The sequence below is a fragment of the Stomoxys calcitrans genome, chromosome 5, assembly GCF_963082655.1.
Source record: "Stomoxys calcitrans chromosome 5, idStoCalc2.1, whole genome shotgun sequence".
Taxonomy (NCBI): domain Eukaryota; kingdom Metazoa; phylum Arthropoda; class Insecta; order Diptera; family Muscidae; genus Stomoxys; species Stomoxys calcitrans.
In genome coordinates this window covers 39,478,622-39,506,230 of record NC_081556.1, presented here as the reverse complement: position 1 = coordinate 39,506,230, position 27,609 = coordinate 39,478,622, and the positions used below count along the sequence as shown (strand labels likewise).

Genomic DNA, 27,609 nt, shown 5'->3' with positions numbered 1-27,609 from the left:
TCAACATCGTGCTCTTCTCTCAAATAACATTTATTTAAAACCCATATTGCAATTGGATTAAGAAGAGTTTACAGGATGAGGCGTCCCCCAAACACATGGCCCCAAAATAGGTTATCAAATTCGTTTTCTAATCTCAAATACCTTTCATTTGAGCCACATATTGGCATGGTCGAAAAATATTTTCCCTTTGGGGGTGTTTTGTGAAAGGGGTGATGCCCTAATTACATTGTCCAACATTTGGATATCAAATTCGTATTCTACTCACAAATAACTTTATTTGAGCCCCATATTGCAATGGTCAGTAATAAATTTGTGTTTGTGGGGTATTTTGGGAAAGTGGTAGAGCCCCAGAAAATTGGTCCCGAAAGTGGGTATCAAATGTTGCTCTACCCCCCAATACCTTTCATTTAAGCCACAAATTGACATGGTCAGTAAATATGCCTGATTTAGGGGTGTTTTGGGAATTGGGGAGATCCCCAAAACACTAAGTCCGGAAAATATATCAGCAACGTGCTCTTTTCTCTTTATATTGGGTTGCCTAAAAAGTAATTGCGGATTTTTTAAAAGAAAGTAAATGCATTTCTAATAGAACTGCAATTGAACTTTAATCAAATATACTTCTTTTACACTTTTTTTCTAAAGCAAGCTAAAAGTAACAGCTGATAACTGACAGAAGAAAGAATGCAATTACAGAGTCACAAGCTACGACTATATGAAAAATCCGCAATTACTTTTTGGGCAACCCAATATATCTATATATCATTTATTTGAACTCTATATTGCCATTGGCCTCAAAATTCGATATCAAATTCGTTTTCTAATCTCATTTCAAATCCCTATTGCAAAAGTCAGCAAATATGTCCGGTTTGGGGTTGTAGTGTGCAAGGGTCTAGTCTGAGCAAAACTCCACATAAATGTCTATAGATGAAACAAAACGGCATGGCACGCATATTTCACCGGCCTTATTGCTCGTCGGATGGGGGGGATCTTGCCAATGTTCATCGTTTAATTTTACCAACTACCAGCTTTAATGTTAATGCGTGCACGAACGATAGCAAAACCAAAACAAAAGAAAGTCAGATAGAATAGACAAATACACAAAGTATAAGGGGGGTCACAACACCAGAGGATCTATTTCCGACATCATTCGATCGGCTGTGCTAAGGTGTAAGCTGCACAGCATGCCCTCCCTTCCTGTTTACCAAAAGCATCCAAAGAAATCGCTTCTTGGTTGGTAAACCCATAATATTTACCCTACCTTCCTTTACCGACCCTACAAATCAAACTCAAAGGTTTGGGCTTACTCCATATTTAACAAATTCATTAAATTTATTAAGAAAAAGTTCATTATCAAATCCGGTCGCTCACTATAGAGATGAATCACATCCTACTTTAAAAACAGACAAAAAAAAATATAATAAAAGAAATATTAAAGTCAAGGCTAACAACCAATTTTTCTGTATATCTAAATTGATCCTTTAATTTACTAAAATTATTTTCATAACTCTAAAAAAAAACTAATCATTTAAATTAAATCTCAAAACTTAACAAGAAGGGTTAAAAAAAAAACACGGCATGAAAAAAAATATTTATATAATATATCAAATAAGAATCAATAGGCGAGTTTATTTGAATTCATAGCACGGCAGAAAAAAAACTAAATCGGCTGTGAAACAAACTTCATTTAAAAGGCTCATTATGAAAAAAATGATATGTAGCTGTGTGAGTGTATTTCCATTTGTACTTCTGTTAAAGTAAAACAGCTGTGAGTGCATTGACCCCTTTTTTCCCTTACTTCATTTTTTCCCTCTAATCACACATACATCAACACAACCCACTCGGTTGTATAAAACGAAACACTAATTTTAAATCGCGAAGTTTTGACTAATATGCAGCCAAATTTCAATAAAAATGGTATCAAATGTAAAAACAATATTTTATAGGCATACTGGGCTAGATATGTCAATGATCAAAAGGCACAAAACGTACATTCATATAAAAAATATTGCCAAAAAAAATGTATCAAAGCTATTTCAATCGAAGCAGTGCTTTTCAGACCCAAGAACATTTTCTGAGAGTCTTGTTAACAGCGAATCAACATAGTTAACAGAGGTTCCAATAGCATGTTAACACTTTAGCATTGACATATCCACCAGCACAGAATCAGATATATATGTATATGCAGGATATCTAACTGAACAAACACAAACAGATCATCTGAAAGTTGCCAACTTGCAAAAATTCCAATTTAAAAATTATGGGGGAAGATTTAAAACATTTTTAAATTAATTCAAAAGAAAAAAAATTATTTAATTTGACAAAAATTACCTGAGAGAGGTAACGGCATCTCTCTCACTCTCCGAAAAAAAATAAATCTGTTTGGCTTTGCTCAGTGGTAGTATAACAGTTTGCACTTACTTGGTTTTTGTTGGAGCTCCCACGTTGAAAGGCCTTTCGAGGGGTGAGGTGTTATTAAAACAAACCAGCAAACTCCAGCCAATTGCAAGTTTTTAACAAAATACGCGGCATACACAAAAAATCACTTTTTTCAATATAGTCTTTAACATTTGTTACGATTCACTCTATCGGTTTTTTTTTATATTCGCCTTTTTCTAAAACATTGGATTGCCAAACTACTTTTACCAAAAAAAACTCTCAATTAGGCGTTAACTTTTTGTTTCACTTCCGATTCGGTTCTCCATCTCTGCCTTACAAATGAGCAAAAATTAAACTATATAACACTTGAGGCAAATTACATGGGCAAAAATACGGAAAAATAATTATTTTTTTAAGGTCTTTTTTTTTAGCAAGTTACAAAACCTAAGAATTAGCACGCAAGAGTTTTTTTTTCCTTTTCGAGAGTGATTTTTCAACCAAAACGCGTTTGTTTCGATTCCCGAAAAACAAAAACTAAATGAGTTGCACCAATCCCGACGGCTCTTTTTTTTTCTTGTACTTGAAACCAAGACAAACGATCCATTTAAAACACCAGAATCCACTGATCAAAAAAAATGAAAAGACTTTTGTTAGACTCTCTCAGGCAGCCAAATCTGCACAGCAGAAACAGAGAAATCCATATGAGCACAGGGAAAGGGGGAATCCTAGAATCAGAGAAACAAGGCCCACAGAACAATGAGTTCTCAAAAGAAATTGAGAAATTGTTTAGAAAAAATGCCACCTTACCAAATGTATTAATCCAGGAGTTAAATGATCACAGGGGACCAACACTCCAGCTTTGGGGATAAAACCCTCAGCAAAAAGAAAATGCAGGAAACCAACACTTGCAACAATTATTTACCCGCGATTTTATAAATAAACATCGATTCTGCAGGACAATAAAAAAATAAAAATTGAGGAGAACTGCCACCAACAAAAAAAAAATTTAATCCCTTTTTTACTAAAGCAAGGATAACGCTTTTACACTTTTAAAGAATCTCAAGTCCTTTACGACACAAAAACTTAAACTTTTGGGTGCACACGGTTGCAAGGTTGGAGCAAAAATGGATCTCAAATCAGTCTGCTACCACCTTTTGTAGCCTTGACCTAAACAATGGGGCAAATTGCTGAATTACTACCACAAATTAAAATTCTCAAAACCAAAAATGTCTTCTTTTACATACATGCCACAAATACAATAATAATCCATTTGTGAGTGTATGGGAACTCCAATGCGAAAGAAAAGCTACAAAGAACATAGAAAAGAAGTTAACATTCACCACTATGGCTAAGGGGAAATTATAGCAACTTTTCAATATGGAGACAAAGTGCTCTAAACCTATGATTTGGTCGGACTTATATGTGTGGATGTTAACAACCAAAACCATTTTCCACCTTATCCAATAGTTGTCAAAAAAAAGAAAACCAAAAGGAAAAAAAAATTAAACAACTCATTTGAACTTTGATGTGATCAAATGATCAAAAAAAAAGAAAACAAATGAAATGAAACAAACAAAAAAAAAAAAATAAATAAATAAAAAATATAAATGTATAAAGAAACACTGCTGCCGGTATTCGAACTCACGCTCACCGGTTCGTAGGCTGTAACGCTTCCCCTAGGCTACCGCCTATGATGCGTCTCTGTTAGCTAAGTGATTATAACACATGATCACACTAAGCTTTGAATCATCAACAGCGGTCAATGTAAGTGAATCCAACTGTAACAGTGCTACAAGGAAGAAGAAGAAGAAAAACAGCATAGGCAAAGCTCCAAACATGTTCCAATAATGGAACAACATGAGACAAGCAATCACAACAACAAAAATACTCTAGCATCCACATTGTATGTTAACTCGCGTTGGGGTTGGAAAAAAAACAGGAATGTCCATATCTATTATCAGGCGGGCCAATTCCAAGAAATATATTCATATTGGGTACATCGACATGCGCCACTACAGGGTATTGGCCCTAAAAACTATAAATATTTAGTTCCACTCACTTTAAGACCCAAATTGTGGTGGTGAGCAAATAGGTCCTATTTGTGGTTGTTATGGTGGTGGGACGTCCCCTAGACAGTTGGTCACTAATTGTAATATCAGGTACGTGGTCTTCTTCCAAATACCAATTTCCATAGTCGGCAAACATGACCAGCTTGGGGGTGCTTTAGGAGATGGGCGGCCGTCTCTGAGCGAGTTGGCCTTAAAAATATATACCGGATTCTTGTTCTACTCTAAAACCCCATTTATTTGAGCCTCATATTGCAGTAGTCAGCAAATACTTTCTATTTAGGTGGTGTTGTGGGGTGGCCTCATAGACACTTTTCCCGAATATTGATATCAGATTCGTGCTTTACTCCCAAAGACCTTTCATTTGAGCCCCATATTGCTATGGTCGTAAATTTGTCCTCTTTGGGGGATGTTTTTGGTGAGAGGCGGCCCCCCAAACACTTGGTCCCATATTCCATTGGTCAGTCAATAAGTCCTCTTTGGGGGGGTGTTTTGGGAAAGGGGTGGACCCCCAGAAACGCGGGGCGTTTCGTATTCTACTCGCAAATACCTTTCATTTAAGTCCCATTTTGCCATGGTCAGTAAATATGTCCGATTTAGGGGTGTTTTGGGGCTTGGGGTGGTCCCCCTAGCACTTGGTCCGACAATTGGATATCAGATACGTTTTCTCATTCTAAATACCTTTCATTTGAGTACCATATGTCGTGGTTGGTCTAAATATATGTTTGGAAGGTTTTAGGGTGGGGCAGCCCCCCCAGGTACCCCATCCGAAATTTGGATACCAAATTTTTATTTTTAGGGTACTATATGAAAGCACACAAAATTTCGCTTAAATTGCACCACCCATCCCCGTGATCTGGCGTTTCTGAAAATTGGGGTAAGGGGGAGGGTATGTCCTCCCTTCAGATATCAAAAAATGTAGTACCCTATTTTCACCACGAGGTTATTATGCACCATCTGTGAAAATTTCAAGAAGATCGGTTTAGCCGTTTCTGAGTCTATAAGGAACACGCAAACATACACAAATTTATTTTTATATATAAGATTTCTCTAAATCGGACGAACATATATATGGGAGCTATATCTAAATCTGAACCGATTTCGAGCAAACTTCTAAAATATTGTGGTAGTTTTCGAGGATAGCGCTGTACAAAATTTTGGTAAGATTGGTCAATAAATACGCTTGCAATGGCTCTTGGAGTGAAAATCTGGCGATATATATATATAAATATATATAAGGCAGCTATATCTAAATCTGAACCGATTTCCATGAAATTCGCCAGTAACATTAAGAGTCATAAAAAACCCCTTCCTGCCAAATTTCGAGAGAATTGGTTAACAAATGAGCACTTTATTGCAATATTTCTTAAAATCGGGTGAACATATATATGGGAGCTATATCTAAATCTGAACCGATTTCGAACAAACTTCTCAGATATTTTGGTAGCTACCGAGGAAAGCGCTATACAAAATTTTGGTAAGATTGATCAATAAATGCCCTTGCAGTGGTTCTTGGAGTGAAAATCGGGCGAAATACATATATGACAGCTATATCTAAATCTGAACCGATTTCTATGAAATTAGCCAGTAATATTCAGGGTCATTAGGAAGTCTCTTCTGCCAAATTTCAAGAGAATTGGTTAACAAATGAGCACTTTATTGCAATATTTCTCGAAATCGGACGAACATATATATGGGAGCTATATCTAAATCTGAACCGATTTCGAGCAAACTTCTCAGATATTGTGGTAGTAGTCGAGCAAAGTGTTGTGCAAAATTTTGGCCAGATTGGTCAATAAATTCGCTTGCAGTGGCTCTTGGAATGAAAATCGGGCGATATATATATAAGGAAGCTATATCTAAATCTGAACCGATTTCCATGAAATTCCAATAATATCGCAAGTCAAAAGAAAATCCTTCCTACCAAATTTCGAAAGAATCGGTTGACAAATGACCATTTTATTGCATTATTACTGCAAATCGGACGAATATATATATGGAAGCTATATCCAAATCTGAACCGATTTTTTCCAAATTCAATAGGCTTCGTTGTTAGGCCGAAAAACATGCCTGTACCAAATTTGAAGGCGATCGGATAAAAATTGCGACCTACAGTTTGTACACAAGTTAACATTGAAAGACGGACGAACAGACAGACAGACTTGCATAGCTAAATCGAATCAGAAAGTGATTCTGAGTCTATCGGTATACTTATTAATGGGTCTCTCTCGCTCCTACCCCTGGATGTTGCGAACAAATGCACAAAGTTATAATACCCTATACCACAGTAGTGGTGGTGTAGGGTATAAAAAAATAGATTTTACACCACTATTGAAGATCCTGACTTTTGTATTATGTGAGATGTCACTGCATCTCCAAACTTTGTTGAGTTTAGGAAAAGCGCTTCTAGGCTTGTTGATACGCATATGTCTGCCTCTGATCCTCTGTTCTTTGTTATTTTGCTGCCAAGTAAGAAGAAGTTCCCAACATCTTCAATGGTCGTTTACAGTGAGCGGTGTCAGATTTGATGTTGCTATCCTCAGCCACCGTGGAGCAGAGGTTAGCATGTCCGCCTATGACGCTGAACGCCTGAGTTAGAAACCTTCAGAGACCATCAGAAAAAAAATTTCAACGGTGGTTTTCCCCTCCTAATGCTGGCAGCATTTGTGAGATACAGCGCCATGGAAAACTTCTTTCCAAAGAGGTGTCGCACCGCGGCACGCCGTTTGGACTCGGCTATAAAAAGGAGGCTCCTTACCATTGAGCTTAAAAACTTGAACCGGACTGCACCCATTGATATGTGAGAAGTTTACCCCTGTTCCTTACAGGAATGTTCATGGGCAAAATTTGCAATTTGCAATCCTCATCAAGTTGGCCTTTGCCATGTTTATCCCTAGGCCTACTTTGTCAGCATTTTCACTATGTCGCTCCAGTTTCGCTTTTATGTACTCGAAGCATTGCGCATAGAGGCATATATTGGGTTGCCCAAAAAGTAATTGCGGATTTTTCATATAGTCGGTGTTGACAAATTTTGTCACAGCTTGTGACTCTGTAATTGCATTCTTTCTTCTGTCAGTTATCAGCTGTTACTTTTAACTTGCTTTAGAAAAAAAGTATAAAAAAAAGAATATTTGATTAGAGTTCATTCTAAGTTTTATTAAAAATGCATTTACTTTCTTTTAAAAAATCCGCAATTACTTTTTGGGCAACCCAATACCATTCACCTAGTCAATGTCTCCAAGTGAGTCGTTAATACGCCAGCGTATGCCATAGGTTACCTCAGCATTAGTTGCTTCCACTATGGAGTCTAATAAAATTAAAAGTACCGTTGTTGACAAGATGCAACCATGCTTCACTCCTTTGTCTATGTAGAAAGGTCGATTCTCTTTTTCATTGAAATGGACTGAAACTTCAGCATTCCTATACAGCTCCCTAATTAGTGTCACCATTTTTTCAGGGATGGCCCTTATTCAACAGCATGTTCCACATTGAACTTCGCGAAACTGAGTCAACAGCACGTCTCGAAGTCGATGAATATACGGTATAGGTGTGTCTTACCATATCAGGTTGTTGAGTTCTGCAGACTGTTCAATGATTATGCACAGGAAATTGATGTGATCGGCACAAGAACGTCCTGGCCGAATATCTGCCTGTTCATTCGTCAAATGCTGTCTTGCATGACTTGCCATGACTTTATTTATTGCGTTTAGCAATGTAATCCCCCTCCAAATCATACACTGGGTGAGGTTAACCTTCTTTGGGATTGCGACCATGATCCCCTTCTTCCATTCCGTGGGGAGAGCGTTTATATCCCACGACTCACTGATTATTGGAGTGATCGCTTGAGCTATGGGGTATGCCCCATACCGTAGCAGTTCGGCAGGTGTATTTTATAAGCCCGGCTGATTTACCGTTTTTGAGTGAGACCAGACAGGCGGGTGGCAGATATATCCCTGCGTGGCTTTCGGCACACAGGGAGATGCCGAAGGTTGGAGTTTACGTTCTCGATTGCTTATGATAGAGGTGGCCGTCTCAGTACATGCTGTTGTTATGTTGGCCCATGTATGGGTGTTATTTTGCAACTCCTTCATTAATGTTCTCCTGTATTCGAGTGCTGTTTCGGGGTCTTTTAGGTTTAAGAGATTGAACTTGGAGCTTTTTGTTTGAGTCCTCTTCACAACGGCTGGGCCTAGACCTAGAGTGGCCACTAAGTGGCATGTGGTCGCTATCGATGTCGGCTCCTTGTCTAGTTTTTACATCCTTCAGGGAAGCCAGAAAGTGTTTGCTGATAAGTACGTGGTCGAATCCGGGAATCTATCTGATAACTCCCAAGTTTGTTTGTATATATTTTTATGGGGCAAATTTGTGCCTCCAATAAAGAGCCGGTTTCTTGCACAGAAATCGGCGAATCCAGGCATTCCCATGGTTGATTGTAGATTTTTGTTGTTATTACCCACCTAGGCATTAGGTGTTAGAGAGCGTGTCACTCAGTCGAGTTGGGAATTCTGTTCCACAGTGTTATCTACTTATCATATCATTGATAACTCAATGCTCTTATCATACTCAAGCTTTATACATGAACATTGTTTTTGGTCTTACCCTCCCTGGCTAAATAGAAAATCGCCACTGCCCTTTTTTCGCACTTCAATTCATTCATTAGTTAATTAAGTTTTCCATATGCATTCAATCTTTTGCGTTTTATGGCATTTCGTATGAATTTAAACAATTGCCATTAAAAACAATTTTTGTTTAATTGAAAATTCATTTACCATGGCCTTCATTATACAATTTCACTTAATTTCTTTTTTTTATGTATATTCCATTTTTATTTGACAAAGAATATTTAAGCTGCATTTTTTTTTTGCCTTACTTGTCCTTGATGGAGAGTAAATTGAAAAATAATTGATTGAAAATAAATGAATAAACACACAATTGCCAAATTTGCCATGGTACTTTTTCTCTCAATTGTTTGCTGGTCGTACCATGTGATGTATAATTAATGTGAATATAAGTTCGCAGCACGTATACGACAGGGTGGTACGACTTACCATTGGGCCAAATATTTTGTAGGCAGATTTTTAAAGCATCGCTGATGGGAAGTAGGAAACGATAATTTTAATAAGATTCTTATGAACAAACCTTAGTTAGTTACCCTCTAATTTGTCCATAATGGGATGTTTGGGAAACACTGAAACATGAACAAACCTACGGCCAAGCGACAAATCGTCGGTAGTTTTGGCACAGCGTTGGATTCATTTTGGCGGTTATCACCATCGTAATCTATGAAAAATACTAAGGCGGTTTGCTCAGGAAACCAGAAAATCAAAATCGAGTTGGGGCCTCAATCTGAGCAATTGACCAATAAATACTAACCCACGTCTTGGAAGTTGAGTTGAAAGCCTTGGTGATGAGATGCAATATAACGATGTTACAACAGGCTCATAAGACTTGTGGTTTTGCCATAGGCGGGGCCATTAGAGCCATGTTTAAAAGGGCACTGGATAATTCTAGATATCCGACCCGGAATGCCGTAGCGAAGAGGACGTGTGCGAGTGAGTTCGAGAAGATCCAGAGATTGGCCTGCCTCAGGATCACAGGAGCACAGAGATCCGCATGCAATTCTATATATCCAACTCATAGACATACAGATTAAGCATGAGGCAGCTACAGAGGCTATGAGACTTAAGTCAATGGGAGAGCTGATACAAAATCGCAGCAGGTCATACCATACCAGGTTGTTGAAGCGCAGACAGGAAACCCAACTGGATTGGATGAGGCTCAGGATTGGATTTCTGAGAAAGAGAGCGAGACACTGGGGGCTGCCCCAGAGATATTGAGCGGAAACTGTTAAAAGTACTTTTTTTCTCCAGAGGTAGGTTAAATTTGAAGATGAGTGACATCGGCTAATATCTTGATATAGCTACCATATAGCCCGATCTCCCGATTTAAGTTATCGAGTCTACCAAAGGCTCACTTATTACTTAATTTCCCTGAAACTTGACACAATGAGTTGGGTTAGATCCCTCGACATTCGTGCTGAGTATGGTCTGAGAAATGGTTTGAGGATCAACCCAGGGAAGACGGGGCTGGTGCTCTTCACGCGTAGATATAAAATACCGGAGATCAGACTCCCGTCCTTGAACGGGTTCACCCTAAGGCTGTCGAAGGAGGCAAAGTACCTAGGCATAGTCCTCGATTGGAAACTGTCCTGGAAGAGAAACAACGAAGAAAGAAACCATAAGACACTGAGCGCTTTTTACTCCTGCAAGAGGATGTGAGGTAGGAAGTGGGGGGTAACTCCCCATCGTGAGACCAGTACTCGCCTATGGAGCACTGATATGGTAAAATGCCATAGGCAAGAGTACGCGTGCAAGGCAGTTCGAGAAGGTCCAGAGACTGACAGGGACAATGAGATCCTCAGGCCTGGAGGCGATACTGAATATTCAGCCCATTGGGGCCTATATTTTGAACTGTGCCGCCAGTGTCGAGCTTACGCTGAGGAAACTCGGCATTGGAGCACTGGTATGGTGGAATGCCGTAGGGAAGAGGACGTGTGCGAGGGACTTCGAAAAGATCCAAAGACTGGCCTGCGTAAGGATCACAGGAGCACAAAGATCCGCACCGCAGGCAAGCCCGAAGACGATGCTGGATATGCAGCCCATGGGAACCTAGGTTGCCCAAAAAGTAATTGCGGATTTTTCATATAGTCGGCGTTGACAAACTTTTTCGCAGCTTGTGACTCTGTAATTGCATTCTTTCTTCTGTCAGTTATCAGCTGTTACTTTTAGCTTGCTTTAAAAAAAAAGTGTAAAAAAAGTATATTTGATTAAAGTTCATTCTAAGTTTTATTAAAAATGCATTTACTTTCTTTTAAAAAATCCGCAATTACTTTTTGGGCAACCCAATATATTTGGAACTGCGCCGCCAGGATAGCGCTTTGGCTGAGGAAGCTCGGCATTGGAGCACTGGTATAGAGGAATGCCGTAGGGAAGAGAACGCGTGCGAGGGATTTCGAGAAGGTCCAGAGACTGGCCTGCGCCAAGATTACAGGAGCACAGAGATCCGCACCGCAGGCAAGCCTGAAGGCCATGCTGGATATGCAGCCCATGGGGGCCTATATTTTGAACTGCGCCGCCAGGATAGCGCTTAGGCTGAGGGAGCTCGGCATTGGAGCACTGGTATAGTGGAATGCCGTAGGGAAGAGGACGTGTGCGAGGGAGTTCGAGAAGGTCCAGAGACTGGCCTGCGCCAAGATTACAGGAGCACAGAGATCCGCACCACTGGCAGGCCTGGAGGCGATGCTGGATATGCAGCCCATGGTGGCCTACATTTTGAACTGCGCCGCCAGGATAGCGCTTAGGCTGAGGGAGCTCGGCATGCTGAAGGAGGATGGCTGCGGCCACAGCTTTGGGTGTTTTAGATGTCAAGGATAGACTGAGGAGGATCTCCGACTACCTGCCGACTGAAGTGAGGGCATTCGCGATTCGATTTTCTGAGAGGCACGAATGGAGGGCGTATGGTGTACTTGAGGAGGATGAGACCACCATCTACACAGATGGCTCCAAGATGCACTCAATATCAGTATGTCTCTGAGACTGCCGGATGAGTGTACGATCTTCCACGCAGAGGTTTGTGCCATTGTAGTGGCTGCAAGAGAAATTCTGGTAAGGAACTGAACGCCCTCAAAACTCAGAATTTATGTGGACAGTATGGCGGCGCTTAAGGCCTTAGGGTCGAGGATGGTGAGGTCGAGATGCGTGGCGGATTGTTTGGAGTCCCTGGATCCACTATGTGACACTGACATGGGTTCCTGGGCATGAGGGGATTCCTGGAAATGAGGGGGCGGACTAGTCATAGCCCCTGCTTATCTGCCATTTGTAGAGCTACTGAACACAGTAGAGGGGATGGCCTGGGCGGCGTCGGTGGCGAGGTGGGACTCGGTGGATGTTTGCCGGACTGCAAGGGCGCTATGGTCAATTATCGACCAGAGGAGGACGAGGGAGTTGCTGGCGTTCGATAAGGGGTCGATGAGTACCTTGACAGGGGTCATAACCGGACACTGCCATAGGCAGCATGGCGGCGCGCATGGGGATACCGAGTCCACTATGTGACGTTAACATTGTTTCCTAGGCATGGGGGGATTCCAGAAAATGAGGGAGCGGACGAGTTTTCCAGAAGGGGTTCTTCTGCGCCGGGCGGACCAGTCATCGCTCTTGCCTACATGCCATTTGTCGAGTAGTGGGGATGGGACTCGGTGAATCGTTGCCGGACTGCAAGGGCGCTATGGCCAGTCATCGAACAGAGGAGGACAAGGGAATTGCTGGCGTTCGATAAGAGGTCGATGAGTACCTTGACAGGGGTCATAACCGGACACTGTCTAAGGCAGCATGGCGGCGCGCATGGGGATACCGCACAATAACTTCTATAGGAGTTGCCTCGATGAGGATGAAGAGGAGACTATTGAACACTTTCTGTTTTCTTATCCTGGTCTGCAGAGACGTAGGCTCTCCTTTCTGGGGAGCCGTTTTTTTCTCTGATCTGGGTGAACTTGCGGACGTACCTCTTATATGTCTCCCGACGGGGGGTGGCACAAGCTCTGGCGTAGGTACATCTATGCTTGCATGGGGACGGCCGTTTCTTCAACCCCCCTCCCCCACCCATGGGTTTTCCATTCTTTCTGTCTTTCTTTTATTCATGTTGAACCTCTAGTCCGAGGTCTCACATCTTCTTTCTTTTCCCTTTCTCTTTCTAGGGTGCCACAATGGGCCAAACTGAACTAACCTAACCTAACCTATGGTATAGATCGGGCAGTATTTAAATATAGCCGCCATATATACCAATTTCTCGATTTAAGTTTTTGAACCCATAAAAGGCGCATTTATTAACCAATTTCGGTGAAATTTGGCATGCGGAGCTGTGTTTGGCTCTTCGATATCCGTGCCTTATATGGTCCAGATCGGTCTATACTCAGATATAACTGTCACATATGCCGATCTCCCGAGTTAAGATCTTGGGCCCACACATGGCGCATTAGTTAACCAATTTAGGTAAAATTAGGTCCCTCAATATTCGTGCCGAGTACGGTCTAGAAAGAGGGGGCTGTAAGCATTCCAAAACTATGTGGCGTAATCTAGACTTAAAGAGGTCTACTGCTTTGCTGTCATTGACTGGAACAGACGTCTCAGTCATTGTGTCCGTCATGACAGGTCACTGTCTAATCGGAAAACATGCTAACAAACTGAAGGTTGCCAGCAACGATTTCTGTAGAAGCTGTGAGGACATAGAAGAAGAAGAGACTAAAGAACTCCTTCGGTGTGTGTCTCCCGCACTAGCAGTCAGAAGGAGTTCCACTTTAGGTTCTCATATCTTTGAGAACCTGCCTAATTTAGCGGATGTGAACATTCGCAAGTTATTGGGGTTTTTAAAGCGATCTGGATGGTTCAACCGTAGGAACTAGAAAGCATTTTCCTTCTTCTGTTCCTATGGCATCGCAATAGACGAAAATTTCTAAGTGAGCCTGATGGCAGACTGCCACTTAAACCTAACCTAACCTTCATCTCAGGTATCCAATAGGAAACGTCTTCGCTTTCTTCCAGGTTTCTTATTGTCGCCTCGATTATACCGCGATGGTATGTCCTGCTCTCATCCTCAATCTTTTCTCCCTTCGCCTTAATTCTCATAGCCGCAGTGGCTTTCTCACACTTAATCTGTATGTCTATGGGTCGGATAACTAGAATAGTTTTCGGTGCCCTAATGGGCGTGGTCACTGTAGCGCAGAGGTTAGCATGTCCGCCTATGACGCTGAACGCCTGGGTTCGAATCCTGGCGAGACCATCAGAAAACATTTTCAATGGTGGCTTTCCCCTCCGAATGCTGGCAACATTTGTGAGGTACTATGCCATGTAGAACTTCTCTCCGAAGTGGTGTCGCACTGCGGCACGCCGTTCGGATTCGGCTATAAAACGGAGGCCCCTTATCATTGAGCTTTAACTTGAATCGGACTGCACTCATTGATATGTGAGAAGTTTGCCCCTGTTCCTTAGTGGAATGTTCATGGGCAAAATTTGCAATTTGTAATTTGCAATAGGCGTGGTCCTCATCGCTCCGCCTATGCCAAGACAACATGCCCTCTGACCTTGTTGTATGGTCCTTATGTGGCACTTTTTCTCCATAGCAGTCAACCAAACTACTGAGGCGTATGTAAGTATTGGTCTTACCACGCTCCTGTAGTGTCAGTGGACTGTCCTCAGATTTAGGCCCCATTTCGAGCCTACGGCCCGTCTTCATAGTGCCCAACAACTGTGAGCCTTCTCGGTACGCTCCTGAATGGAATACTTCCAATTAAATTTTCTATCCAAGATCTCTCCTAAGTATTTAAACTTGTCAGTTATCGAAATAGTCTTATAACGGAAACGTGAAGCGTCAAATTGGCCCACCTTCATCTTCCTCTTGAACAGGCATGTCTCAGTCTTCTCTGGGTTAACATTGAGACCTCTGGGGTTAGCCCAGTCATATGCCATATGCAAGACCCTTCGGCCCTTCTGCGTAGCTCGTTCGGATCCTTATCCTTTAGAAGTATTATAATATCGTCTGCATAGCAGACGGGTTCAAATCCCCCCTTAATCAGCATCCTTAATTGTTAAATTATGGTGGTCACCCATAGGAGTGGCGATAAAATGTCCCCCTGTGGCGTACCTTGTGCCACTTTCCCCCCTTATATTTATGTCATGGGACACACAATTTACCCCTAAGACAAAGTTTCCGTAAAAATGTTCCCCAACTTCAAAATTTCCGTTAAAATTTTTCCCCACTTTACAAATTTCCGTTCATTTTTCCCCAACCACAAAATTTCCATAAAATGTCTTTTAATGGGAAAAATTTCCACAAATTTTCCACTAAATTGCCTCTAAAGCGAAATTTCCCGAAAATTTGGACGCAAGCCAAAATTTTCCATCAAACTTTCTCTAATGAGAAAAAGTCCTCATGAAATTTTCACTTAAGATAAAATCTTCTTGAAATGTTCTCTAAAGACAAGATATGAAAACATTTTCCGTAAGGACAAAACTTCTAGGAAATTTTCCCTTAAGACAAAATTTCCTCTCAAAATGAAATTTTCCTTAAGACAAAATTTCATTCAAAATTCTCCGCTACCACAAAATTTCTGTAAAATTTTCTCCAACCACAAAAACTCCGTAAAATTTCGACATCATTTTGGAATGCTCACAGCGTCAAATTTTCTCTCAAGATAAAATTTTCATGAAATGTTTTTTCAAGACTAAATTTCCATAAAATCTCTTCCGAAGACAACATTTTCTTGAAATTTCCTTGAAAGACAAATTATCTATAACACTTTTTGATAACAACAAGATTGTTGGATTGCGCTTTCTTTTTTTTTGATCTTAAAATCTTATTTGGATTCTATTGCAGGATATTGTACGGCTATAGACCACTTCGTTCAATGCTTTCTATTCAAAGAATAGCACAGCAAAGAATTTTCAGTAAGGCAAAATATGCGATGTTGCTAAAAACCATTTGACCGGCTATCCGTATCGCGATTTCTGATTCGCCAAGCGTCTTCATCAGTGGAATTTATCAAATGGATGATGGTGCTTTACAACCTACTCTAGTTGGGTTGGTGTGTAAAGCACCTTGGTCCATTTGACATATTCCATTGATGAAGACGCTTGGCGAATCGAAAATCGCTATACTGAGAGCCGTTCAAATGCTTTTTACCAACATCACATATCTTGAAGCAAGCGGCTCGCGACTGCGAGGTATACATTTGCGACGAATGCGGATAGTCATTCAAATACATTTTAGCAACTTTTTCCTTACTTTTGAAAGTTGTTTGCTGTGCTTTTTTTGAATAGAAAGCATTGAAAAAAATGGTCAATATCAATGGTAGCAATATTTTCGTATTTTTTTTTTTTTTTTTTTTTTTTGGAAAATAAAGTTTTTTGGATTATTTAATGCTTAGAAATATTTTCCTTAAAATTTTTTTCATTTAAATAATATCTGCATCCTCCATTCAACTTTTTCAAAATAAACATTAGAAATTTAAGCAAATTTTAATTTCAATCCATCTCTCTCTCTCTCTCTCTAAGGAGACAAATGGTTTCTTAAGAAAATTACCAAGAACTTTGCGTTTATTATGCCAACCCTTCGTTGTAAATCACCTTTTGTTAAAAAATTCATCAAACTTTTCTGGCCTCTTTTTTGGGCGCAACAACAACAACCTGCATGGCATACCCAAGAGGGACAACAAAATGTAAATTCATCCTATTAAGAATCCTCACTCACACTCACACTCAGCCTCCTCTGGCATCCACCAGAAATCTTCATCTCCAACTGCTGTGTCTCATCCTTGAGCGCGCAATCACTTTAATGTTTAGCCTGTTCAGTAAATACCTTAGAAATGTGTTTTCATACCCCACATCACCAATGGGTTTTTTGTTTTTGCTTTTGCTGCCCCCACTAATACGAATCCTTAGGAAATGTTGAGCCTTAAATTTTAGGGCAAATCATTGCCATGCAACAGCTCGTTACTCGTTAAACTTAATCACTTCTAAAATATATAATAATTTCTCATTTCCCATTTTTGCTACTTTTGTTTACTTTTTTCTTTAGGTTCTGCTTTCGGTTACAAATTGAAAAAGGACGTGTTGGATTTTCAAGAATATAATAACACCAAACAGCAATTGAAACAAAACAAAAACAAACAAAGATATTCGTTGAAGGCAAAAAAGGCCTTAAGGCATAAATCTTCCAAAAACCAAATCCTCTTAAAATTTTAAAAATAAGAATGGAAAAATCTCTCTTATTTCTCAACCGGCAATATGTTTGTGATAAAATGCCAAAGTAAATTAGTGGGGCAACTCTGCCACGGTGCTATAAAAGTGTAATGGAAACTTTATTTAGAGGCCAAATTAACTAAAATACAAAAGTGTAGGAAATAAACCAAACAAAACAAAAGCCAGCAAAAATTTGCTAATAATCGCAAAACAATAACAAAGCCATAAAGGAAATATAAAAATTAACATAACAAGAGAATAACAACTACCCACAACAACAACAACAACAACAGAAACAGAAATAATCTCCCCTAAATTCTGCTGAGCCAGCAACAGCAGCAGCAGCATCACTACCACTACCACTATCAACAACAGAAACAATAGAAAATAACCATCAGTTTGACACAAACAGCATGGATGTTCTAGCAAAGGCAAATCAAATGGACCCATCGAAAACTTTAGGTATGTAGTGTACTCTCACATTAATGGAAATTGTATCTGTATATGTATGGTATTTATAGCCCACACACACACACAATACATGTATAAGTGAATTGCTGATTACATTTTGTCTGATGGAACCATGAAATATAGAAAATGAGTAAAAATGCATTGAAAATGTGATTCATCATGGATAATAATGAAAATTTTAGCAAATGCGTTTAATTAAAAACTAAAAGTTAAGAGTCATGGGCAATTAAAATGCAAAGATGTTAAAATTGGAAGAAAAAACAAGTTCGGCCGGCCCACCATGGGTTCCGCTAAAAATTTACCCTTATTAACTGAGTTTGTATTTGAATTATGTTGGTCTAAAGAAGTCATATCGGGATATCGGTGCAAAGGCGGGCCTATATCATCATATTGACCGATTCGGATAAAACTTAGCATTGATGTAAGTCATAAGATAGGTTTTTTGGGCCAAATTTCAGCCAATCAGGTGAAAATTTAGGCTTCCAAGGGCGGAAGAAGACAAATCGGGGGATGGGTTTACAAGGCGGCTATATCTGTTAATAAACCGATTCGGTTTATATTTAATACCGATGTTGAAAGTCATAACTCAAGTCTTTGTTCGAAATTTCAGCAAAATCGTACGAAAATGGAGGCTTCCAAGGACTCAAGAAGACAAATCGGGAGATTGGTTTGTATGGGGGCTATATCTGTTTAAAGACCGATTCAGATCATACTTGGCATGGATGTTGGAAATCATAACACAAGTTTCGGATGAAATGGAGGCTTTTAAGGGCTCTAGAAGTCAAATCCGGAGATTGGTTTGTATGGGGGCTATAGCTGTTTATAGACCGATTCAAATCATACTTGGCATGGATGTTGGAAGTCATAACTCACGACTTTTTTCGAAATTTCAACAAAATCAGATGAAAATGGAGGATTCTAAGGGCTCAAGAAGTCAAATCCGGTGATTAGTTTGTATGGGGGCTATATCTGTTTAAAGGCCGATTCGAATCAAACTTGACATGGATGTTGGAAGTTATAACTCAAGTCTTTATTCGAAATTTCAACAAAATCGGATGAAAACGGAGGCTTCTAAGGGCTCAAGAAGTCAAATCCGGAGATTGGTTTGTATGGAGGTTATATCTGTTTAAAGATCGATATAAATCATACTTGGCATGGACGTTGGAAATCATAACTGAAGTCTTTGTTCGAAATTTCAGCAAAATCGGATGAAAATGGAGGCTTCTAAGGGACCAAGAAGTCAAATCCGGAGATTGGTTTGTATGGGGGCTATATCTGTTAATATTGGGTTGCCCAAAAAGTAATTGCGGATTTTTTATATAGTCGGCGTTGACAAATTTTTACACAGCTTGTGACTCTGTAATTGCATTCTTTCTTCTGTTAGTTATCAGCTGTTACTTTTAGCTTGCTTTAGACAAAAAGTGTAAAAAAAGTATATTTGATTAAAATTCATTCTAAGTCTTATTAAAAATGCATTTACTTTCTTTTAAAAAATCCGCAATTACTTTTTGGGCAACCCAATAGACCGATTCAAATCATAATCGGCATGGATATTCCAAAAATCACTATCTCAAGTCATTGTTTCAAATTTTAGCCAAATCAAATCGGGCGACTATGTTGGAGCTATATCCAAATCTGAACCGATATGGCTCATTTGTAATCCCCAACGACCTACATCAATAAGAAGTATCTGTATGAAATTCCCAGCGGCTGGCTTTACGCGTTCAACCGCTACCGTAGTTTCAACAGACGAACGATTGACTCAGAATGTCAAGACGATCCAGAATATGTATGCTTTATGCGGTCACAGATCGATATTTCCAGGTGTTACAAACGGAATGACCAGACTAGTATACTATGGTGATTGGTAAAAAAAAAATTTTATGCCATCCACCATTAGATGGAGGTATACTTATTTCGTCATTCCATTTGTAACACATCGAATTATTGATTTTGGGTCTCGGATCAAAGTATATATATTTCCGACCTTCTTGACATACTAAGTCGATTAAGCCATGTACGTCAGTCTGTCCGTCCTTCCATCCGTCCGTCCGTCCGTCCGTCCGTCCGTCCGTCCTTCCATCCGTCTATCCGTCCTTCCATCCGTCTGTCCGTCCATCCGTCTGTTCGCCTGTCTGTCGAAAGCACGCTTACTTTCGAAGAAATAAAGCTAGACTCTAGAAAATTTTGCACTTCCTTCCCTTGACATAAGCATGTTGTTTGTATTTGAGTAGTTCGCTGCATATCCTACTCTTTATCATGGTATCCACAATACGTTCCCTGGTTTCGTGTAGAAAGGACGTAAGGCTTATAGGTCTGTAAGCTTTTAGCGTCGCATAATTTGCCGTGTCGGGCTTGGGTATAAATATCACCCTTGCCTCCTGTCAGGTTTTTGAAGTATATGCAAGTCCTGGGCACGCTGTGAAAATATTGGCCAGGTGGGGCGACACATAGTCTGCCTCCTTATGTAGTAACGCCGGAAATATTCCATTAGATCTGGGTGACTTAAATGGCTTGAACCTCCTCAAGGATTCCTTCCCCATAAATTCCGTAATTATAAATCTACGATCAACATCATTATTCCAAGATTCCGTTGTCTTCATGAGTCTCGTTATATACTGTGGAAAATGGGTTTTCATCAAAAGCCTCAATTTTCTCTCCGATGCCTCTGCTCTCACTCCCATGTCGTCTACTAAAGTTACAGTTTGGACATGAGTTTTGGAGAGAAACTTTTTTTAGCTTGGCGGCGTCATACCTCTTGGGAGCGTGGATACCTCTGACGAGCTGTTTGAAGGTATCAATATATTCCGCTTAGGCAAAATGCAGCATTAAGATGTCCTCTCTATACAAGCAGCTCATCATTTGTATGGGTGGAACCTCTACAGAGTTCCACACATGTTCGAAAATCCGCTCGCTAACAAGATCCTCCACTTGGGACCGATGATGTGGTGGAATCCTACCGGATGCACTGCCGATATTGATGACCGCATGCCACTCTGGCGTAAGAGGGCCGCTCCTTACCATTTTCAGCGACCACCTTCCCTTTACGTGATGACTGTGGCCTCCTCTTGGAAGTCACAGTCCTCCATAAAGACTAAGGGGCGCCATGCGAGCTTCCTTCATTTCTGTTCCGACTTTGTCTACCTCCGCAGGATACTGTCCGAAGTCTCCATTGCGGGTAGGCTGGCTTGGTTTTACCACAGTACTTTTTTCTTCTTAAGCATTTTAGCTTCGGGAGAATTCCACACATGTTCGAAAATCCGCTCGCTAACCAGATCCTCCACTTGGGACCGATGATCTGATGGAATCCTACCAGTGGCACGGCCGATATTGATGACTGCATAAGTCAGCTCATCTCTGTTGTGCTTCCTTGGCGTAGGAGGGCGGCTCCTTACCATTCTCAGCGACCATCTTCCCCTTCCGTGACGGCTGTGGCCCCCTTTAGCAAGTCACAGTTTTCCATAAAGACTCTGGAGCCCGTCTAGCTCCGCAGGTGACTCTCTGGAGTCTCCATTGCGGGTGGGTTGGCTTGGTTTTCCCAGAGTACTTGAAAGCGGGGAGCTTTTTTTCAGCTTTTTAGCAGTGTTATGCTCTTCGGGAGATCTGATTCTCTTTCCAGTCCCTTCCAGCATTTTCCACTTTCACCCGATGGCGCTGGCGGATCAAAGCTAGAGGACAGATTGGGCCTGGGGGTCTACATTGAGAACCCAAGGACTGTGATCTGTTTTAGACTGCCTGACCATAATACGGTCCTGCAGGCAGAGATCCGGGCGATCACGAAATGCGTGAGGTAGTGTGGTGCTAACGCGAGGACGTCAAGTGTGAACATCTTTACGGACAGTAAACCGGCCATAATGGCAAGAGCAACCAGAACGGTAAGGTCACGAACAGTCATGCAGTGAAAGAAGGAGATTAACGCCTTCTCAGAGGATGGCAATATCCGTATCGTTTGGTTGCCGGGCCATAACGGAGTAAGGGTAAATGAAAGGGCAGCCGATTCGCGGTGAAGGCTAGAGGACTGCCGTCAATAAAATTGGTTAACCCGGAGCCTTTCGGGTCAACGCAGTCCGAGTTAAGGGAATGGGCGACGAATGCGCATGTAACATTGTGGAACAGCGAAACGGTCGGTAGGATGGCGAAAATCCTATGGGGGGATCCAGATCGTGAGAAGACGAGGCTATTACTGAAAGGAAGCAAGAAGGAGGTCAGTATAGCTATGGGTATCATAACGCGTTACAAAGAACTACGAGTTTAGTTATGCAAAATCGATGCGGCAAGTGATAGCATATGTAGGGCATGCGGGGAGGATGAAGTGACGTTGGAGCATTTCCTTTGTCGTTGTTAAGTGGAGACACAATACCAGAAATGAACCAACTTAGGGTAGTGGCATTGAAAACAATTAAGGATTTTGTAAGTAGCACGGAATTCCTAACTTAAAATTTTCTTTTTAGAGGTTACTTTATAGTTTTTAGAGCGCACAACAAGCCGATTACTGGCTTAGGTGTATATCCATAGTGGCATGGGGCCGATTAATATATGCACCCTCTTTTCAACCTAACCTAACCTAACCTAGAGAGTTTGCTCGAAATCGGTTCAAATTTAGTTATAGATTCCTCATATACGTTCCTCCGATTTTTGGTAACTTGCAATAATGTTGTCATTTGTCAACCGTAGTTATTACAGCTTGAACATATTTGCTCGAAATTTGATACAGATTGTTTAATAAACCATCTGAAAACATCCGCCGAGATCTTAGATATACCTCCCACTTTGTACTTATATGGTTGGTGTAGGGTACAGTTGGCACCGTCCAACTTTTGCCTTTCCTTTCTGGTTTACTGGTTGCAATTTTATGCCTTTAAGCTCAAAGAGTGGAGACTTTATTCAATATGCTATCCTAATAGTCTATCTACCGTTGAAAACGTTTCTTACCCAAGGTAAAATTCATTTCACTTCTACTCAGAAAAAAAACCACAAAAAGCCAAAGAATTCAGTTGGTGCTTAAATCCATACCAAAAAATTCTATCCTACCAAATTAAAGCCCATATTCATACTTGTTTTGCATTTTGTTGCATGCTAATGTAGATTAATGCCTTTGTTCCAAATATTATCTGCCTATCCCCTAACTCTCTCCCACCCACTGGAAAACACACTGTTACTCATTATAGCCACTTGCAGTTGAATGCTTAACAACTCAAACAATGGATGGTGTGTGCGTGTATGCGATTGTCTTATTATCATCCACCCATTTTGGGTTCATTGTCTCAGTTGTTGATTTTGCTGTTGCTACAGCCGCTTAAGGCTAATAGGCCTCCATTCATGCTTGGCTCTTCAGCTGCTCTCCCTTCCTCCTCCCTGGCAGTGCTTATCATTTTTGATTTAAAATGCAATGAATCGTTGATAAGCTTAAATCCACCAAAATACCCGAATAAATCTTAGCCTTCTCTCACCCCACCCATCCGTCCACCATGGCTCTTTCGTCTTTGCCTTCTTTATGGTTATTGTTATTGCCCCTGTTATCGTTATCGTCATCATCGCCATCATCATCATGAATAGCAGCAACAGCATCATCTACATTGTATAGTTATTGTAGTGGCTCGCGGTCGTTGTCGCCTTTTCGCTTCTCTTCACTTCATGTCTTCTTGGCGCTTTTGCGATTTGTTCTTTTTTGTTCTGCTTATGCTGCCTCTACTTCTTTTGTTAAGCCCGGATGATGCTCTTTTTTCTTTGCAGCTAACAACTTAACGAGTTTAAACAAATACTTAAATGCAGTTAACTTAATGCCTAATAATCCTACTTTTTAGCTTCATCTCGCCTCAGCCTAAGCACAACATCCAGCCAACCCAGCCAACCACCCACCATTACTCATTGAGTGTTTGCATGAGTATGTGAGAGTGTGTGTGTGAGAGAGAGAGAGAGAGAGTATTTAAGATGCTTTGTTCATACTTTGCAAACAGCTGAGGTCTTTTAACTTTCACTGAACACAGTAAATTGGGATATGTTTTTTTGGGGGGCGGAGAAAAAAGTTTCAACTAAACCAAAATTGGCTTGAAAAATGTCCCAAATGAATGACTTCGTCGGGTCAATCTGGTATGTACAACCGGCTGCCAGGCGTTTACCATAAGAGGTGGACTTGCTTATTTCAGAGCTACGGTGACCCCCGAAAACATCGTCATACTATCCACATAAATCCTGAGTTTCGAAGGCGTTACATTCTATCCCAGAATTTTTCGTATTGCCATCTTAATGGTACAAACCTCTGCCTGAAAACCTTTAAATCTTTCAGCAATCTTAACAACATTCCAATATCAAGTGCAACGGAATAGACCCCCAATCTCAACCCTGACTCCATCATGGAGTATTCAGCGAAGACCGAGATCATAAGGCCCTCAAATACAGTACTCACCTTCCGATCTTTTCTTACGGAAGAGCCATGTCGAGTGTTAAGAAGTAGACCACCAATCTCGTCTCTGACTCCTTCTATGTGGCAGAAGTGAAGAGCGAGGTCCCATTGTCCTCAAACACACTCTGTTGGGATAGCGAATATCCTTTTTATTGCTCTGACTACGTAAGTTAAACTCTACACAGGTGTCACCAGCACAAGGAGTGGATAGGTAAGGTTTTTTTTTTCTGTCAGTCAACACGCAGGGGATGTCTCCTATGAATGCAGTGCATTGCGTTGGCGAATGGATATTAGGAATTGGAGGGGGGAAAGGATGTAGTGCTTATTGAAAAATGTCTTAAATCTTTGTATGTCAAAGTGGGTGGAAAAAACATTAGCCGGAAGTCGACTCCACATACGAACGGTTCGGGCGAAATAAGAATTCTCTCTATAATGCATTGTGCGGTCCGCTGGCCAATCAATTACAAATGGGTGTGAACTCCTGGAATGTCTAGTATGTCTGACATACATTCTCACATCAGGAATAAGAAGACGAATATCGGACGAACACACACCATGAAAGTACCGATGGAAGAGCGCCCAACAACCCACATTACGACGACGATGAAGGAAGGTAATAGAGTTGGATACCCGACTGTCCCCAATCAACGACATCGCTTTCCTCAGTACACGGTCCAGTATGGGCTCCAGCCCAAACATGTGAGTTGTACTCCATTTTCGGCCTTATGAAAGTGGTGTACACGGAGTAAAGAAATTCTTACACCATTTAAGGACGCCCAAACACTTGAATGCATGACACTTCGAATACATGTTTAGCCCAACGGACATCACTTTGTGTTTTCATGCCCAGAACATCAAGAGCTTCTGATTGCTCAACATCTACACCGTTGATAGACAAAGATGATCGTAATGGGTCAGCGAATCGTTTGTGTGACAACAAGCAGCACTGAGTCTTCCGTGCATTAAAATCTATTCGATTCATTCGACCCCACTCAGAAATGGCCAGCAAATCCTGGCCGAGTGTATCGTCCATAACCCGCCTCTTGTCCTCAATCTTTCGAAGACCCGGCCTATGGTCAAATGAGTACGAATGACAGAGATTACTGTCATCCGCAAATGAGTAGATCGGATTCGATGTCTGAACCAACAGATCGTTGATGAAAATTAGAAAAAGAAAAGGAGAAAGAACAGAGCCCTGAGGTACACCTGCGGTCAATTTGTGCTCATTGGATGAGAAGCCATCTATAACGACTCGAATAGTGCGATACCTGAGAAAGCTCGAAATAAATCGAACGAAGCCATTACCGACATCAAATGCGACAAGCTTTGATAGTAGTGCACCGTGCCAGACCCTATCAAATGCCCTGGAGATATCCAGAGCCACAACCTCGAGAGACTCCAATTTTCCGACAGAAGTGTCATGAGGTCGCCCGTAGAGCGATTTCTGCGGAACCCATACTGTTGGCCGCTAAGAAAGCCATTGGACTCTAAATACCTCACAAGATGGTGATAAACAATGCTCTCTATGATCTTGGAGAGAGCGGAGCTATCGCAATTGGCCGATAACTCGCAGGGTTGTTTGCCTCACCCTTCTTGGGAATTGGCTGAACGTTCGCAAACTTCCAACGCGCCGGTAAGACTCCCGCACGGTAGGCAAGGTTGAAAAGGTTACGTAATGGACGAGCGAGCGTCAAAGAACACTTGCGAAGACAAGTGTTAATATGCCATCCGGGCCCGGGAATCTATTTACGTCTAGATTTTCAAGAACCCTTTTAACTCCACGATTTCGAAAAAATATTTGGGGCATGACGCCAGATGCATTTTCGATTGAGTGGAGCGGTTGATTGCTGTCCGGCAGGGAAGAGTTCCCTGCAACCGGGTCAGTGAACGTTTGATCGTCCTTAACAAGAGTTGGAATAGATGAAGAACTACCCTTTACTCTTCTCACGAACGACCAAAAGCTCTTACTTCCTCGTGTAAAAGCAAGAACCTTAGTACGCAGACGCTGTTCGTAAAGAAATTTTTCGCGCCTAAGCACATTGGCACACGAAGATCTTGCCTGTTTGCTCAGCAGTTCAGTATTGGCATTTTTAACCTAGCGCCAGTGCCTGAATGCCACCCCTTTTGATCTGACAGCATCTCTGCATGTCTGGTTAAACCAACTTTTGTCGTCTGATTTAGCCGTTATAGTCTTAACTGGAATATCATCATCTAGAAAACATAGTTTCCCATTAAAATGCTGAAAGAATCCATTGAGCTCAGCCCAAAGTGCTTTTTCGTATAAAAATATTGACCGCTTCGGGACTGGGGAGCAAGCAGTACGAAAACAATGCAGTGCTAAAACAATGCAGTGATCGGAGCTACCAAGCAGTGCAAGAGTATTAACTTCATACCTTTCAGGGTGTGAACTTAAAAACAAGGTCAAGAGTATTATTTTGGTGCCCTTGGACACATGCGATATGGGTCGCTTCGTTCACTAGTTGCGCCAAACCATTGTGCGCAGCTAAAAGCTCAACGTATTGACCCTCAGGAGTCGTATGACTCGTATGGAAAAGCCAGGAGGAGTTGTAGACATTGAAATCCCCAGCGACAACGATTTCACTACCCGGAAAATCCTCCAAAATATTTTTAATGGAATCAGAAAGGTCGTCAAACCGTTCATGGAAGCCTCCTTTTGTGAGCTTGGACTTCTATATAAAAATCCGAAAAGCAGTATATGTGATCCAACCCCGAATTTACTTCAAACGGAGTTAAAATCAGTTTAGGTTACGTTAGTTTCACGTGGCAGACTACCATCAGACTCACTCAGACGTTTTCGTCCATTGTGATATCACAGGAACAGAAAAAGGAAGACGCCTTCTAGTTCTTAGCGTTGATCCATCCAGATCGCTTTAAAAAGCCCAACAACTTGCGAATGTTCACATCCGCTAAATCAGACAGGTTCTCAAAGAAATGAAAACCTAAAGTGGAACTCCTTCCGACTGCCAATGCGGGAAACACACACAGAAGGTATGGTTAAATCTCTTCTTCTTCGATGTCCTCACAGCTTCTGCAAAAGTCGTCGCTGGCAACCTTCAGTCTGTCAGCATGTTTTCCGATTAGACAGTGACCTGTTATGATGGGCACAATGACCGAGACGTCTGTTCTAGCCAATGACAGCAAAGTGGTAGACCTCTACAAGTCTAAATTAGGCCACACAGTTTTGAAATGTTTACAGCCCCCTCATTGTGACCATCTTACATTCGTTGTTCTTTGGGCCTGGTCTCGAAAACTTAGCTTACATGACGCTGGAGACATACCAACAGATTACAGTTTCTCTAGAATGTGTAGGGATGTTCCTAGTCGCTTTACAATTCTCTGGGATATCTCTGTGGCCTGGCATCCAGAACAGGTGAATTTTGAACTGTTGAGCCACCTCGTTGAGGGATCTGTGACAGTCGAGCGCAGTTTTTGTGTACAGAAATACGTTCTCCAGGGATTTAATGGCTGCCTGGGTATCTGA

General features: G+C 41.3%; 1 protein-coding gene across 3 annotated transcripts in view; it reads left to right on the top strand.

Annotated features, from left to right (window-relative positions):
• Positions 1–27,609, top strand: part of LOC106093636 (uncharacterized) — a 113,048-nt gene that overhangs the window by 26,754 nt on the left and 58,685 nt on the right. For all 3 annotated transcript variants that reach the window (XM_059370316.1, XM_059370314.1, XM_059370315.1), the window contains exon 2: positions 17,070–17,695. In XM_059370316.1, the coding sequence (XP_059226299.1) occupies positions 17,647–17,695 (49 nt within the window). In that variant the 5' untranslated portion in view covers positions 17,070–17,646. The remainder of the gene's footprint in view (positions 1–17,069; positions 17,696–27,609) is intronic.